The sequence below is a fragment of the Melospiza melodia genome, unplaced genomic scaffold (genome assembly GCF_035770615.1).
Source record: "Melospiza melodia melodia isolate bMelMel2 unplaced genomic scaffold, bMelMel2.pri scaffold_18, whole genome shotgun sequence".
NCBI classification, from domain to species: Eukaryota; Metazoa; Chordata; class Aves; order Passeriformes; family Passerellidae; genus Melospiza; species Melospiza melodia.
The window spans coordinates 13927964-13930157 of NW_026948525.1; the positions used below are offsets into that span (position 1 = coordinate 13927964).

At 55.0% G+C, this 2194-nt stretch overlaps 1 protein-coding gene across 1 annotated transcript; it reads right to left on the bottom strand.

The window, feature by feature from the left end:
* Nucleotides 1-704: 704 nt before the first annotated feature.
* LOC134433439 (olfactory receptor 14A16-like) lies at nucleotides 705-1637 on the bottom strand. The gene has a single exon (XM_063182288.1). The coding sequence runs from the start codon at nucleotides 1635-1637 to the stop codon at nucleotides 705-707; it is 933 nt and encodes a 310-aa protein (XP_063038358.1).
* Nucleotides 1638-2194: the final 557 nt, after the last annotated feature.

Genomic DNA, 2194 nt, shown 5'->3' on the forward strand with positions numbered 1-2194 from the left:
CCTGCTCTGCAGCTCCTTCCCATCTGCCCCAGGGCCCTTGCAGAGCCCCAGCCATGCTGTTTGTCCCCAGCCTGCCCACGGCCAGGTGCTCACAGGGCTTTTCTGTGCTGAGCATTAGCCTGGCCATGTTCTTGAGAGAACCTGGGCAAGGAGCCTGGAGCCCCCAGGGCCTGGGCTGAGGCGTCAGCGCTGCCCCAGCAGTGCCCATGGCCTGTCCCTGCTGCAGCCCCGGCACTGCCACCCCCAGGGCTGTGCCCGGCCCCGAGAGCACTCAGGCCCTGCAGCAACACCAGGGCCACCAGGGCAGCGGGGCAGGGCCACGGCAGCAGCACTGGCAACACCAAGTGCTGCTGCTGCTTCTGGGCACAGCTGTTGGGCCAGCACTGATCTGCCCCCAGCTCTGCACACAGACATTGCTGCTGCAGCTCCACAGAAGGCAACTAAACGGCATCTCTGCAGAAAACTCTGCTTGGACATCCTTTAGTTCCCTAAAAACCCACCAAGGGAATAGCTCCTCATTGGCACAGTCTGTGACCACAGGGAAGGTGGAGAGAAATTAAATGAGAAACAGCAGAAAAAGTGACATTTCTCTGTGTAAATATGAAAAAAATAAAAACAACAGTAAAGAACCTCCAAAATGAAAACAAAAAGGAGTATCAAAGATGGCTTTTTTTACAAGTGAGTTGCACAAATTGGCCAGAAGGTTAATGTTTGTGATACAATCCCATCATCAGTCTCCACATTGCAGCCTTGAGCTCGTGGTTCCTCAGGCTGTAGATGAGGGGGTTCAGGGCTGGAGGCACCACTGAGTACAGAATGGACAGGGCCAGATCCAGGGATGAGGATGACATTGAAAGTGGCTTCAGGTAGGTAAAAAATGACGTGCTGACAAACAGAAAGACCACAGCCAGGTGAGGGAGGCAGGTGGAAAAGGCTTTGTGCCGTCCCTGCTCCGTAGGGATCCTCAGCACAGCCCTGAAGATCTGCACATAGGAGAAAACAATGAACACAAAACAGCCAAATGCTGAACACACACTAACAGCAATTAGCCCAAGTTCCCTGAAGTTGGACTGTGAGCAGGAGAGCTTGAGGATCTGTGGGATTTCACAGAAGAACTGGCCCAGGGCATTGCCATGGCACAGGGGCAGGGAAAATGTATTGGCTGTGTGCAGCAGAGCATGGAGAAAGGCACTGGCCCAGGCAGCTGCTGCCATGTGGGCACAAGCTCTGCTGCCCAGGAGGGTCCCGTAGTGCAGGGGTTTGCAGATGGACACGTAGCGGTCGTAGCACATGATGGTCAGCAGATAAAACTCTGCTCCAATGAAGAACACAAAGAAAAAGAGCTGTGTGGCACATCCAGTGTAGGAGATGTTCCTGGTGTCCCAGAGGGAATTGTGCATGGCTTTGGGGACAGTGGTGCAGATGCAGCCCAGGTCACTGAGGGCCAGGTTGAGCAGGAAGAAGAACATGGGCATGTGCAGGTGGTGGCCGCAGGCTACGGCACTGATGATGAGGCCGTTGCCCAGGAGGGCAGCCAGGGAGATGCCCAGCAAGAGGCAGAAGTGCAGGAGCTGCAGCTGCCGCGTGTCTGCCAATGCCAGCAGGAGGAAGTGGCTGATGGAGCTGCTGTTGGACATTTGCTGGGGCTGCACTTGGGGAGCTGTTCATGGAGAAAGGACAGTGATAGGTCAGGAGAGGCTGCTTGGAGCCAAACCTGGGCCATTCCCTGCAGACTGTCTTGCTGGCACTCACCCACCCTTGTTCCTTCTCTGGGAAAACCTTCACCTGGGTCCCTGCCTGAGCTCCAGTTGTGCAGGCTGAGTTTGCCAGAATCAGCCAGGCTTGTGCCTGGAGGCTCTTGAGGAGCCATCTCTGCCCTACTGCCCTGGGTTTGTGGCCATGGGGCAGAGGGACAAGCCTGGATATTCAGGATTTGTCAGAGGAACCACTCCTAATGCAGAAAGGCTTGGTAGTGTCTGCACTCCCATTTCTAAAGGAAATAGAGGGCAGGAGTTGGTTTTAGGAATTGTTTTCCTCCCCACACATCATTCCTGGCTCTCTGAGGTCAGAAATCCCCAGCATTTCCGCTGTACTCAGAGTTTCCCACTTAGAGATGTGAGAGGGAAAGTATTCCCTGTGGCTAAAGGAAGGTGAGGGGCTGGATGGGCTTGTTCCCAACTGCCCTGGCTTTGCA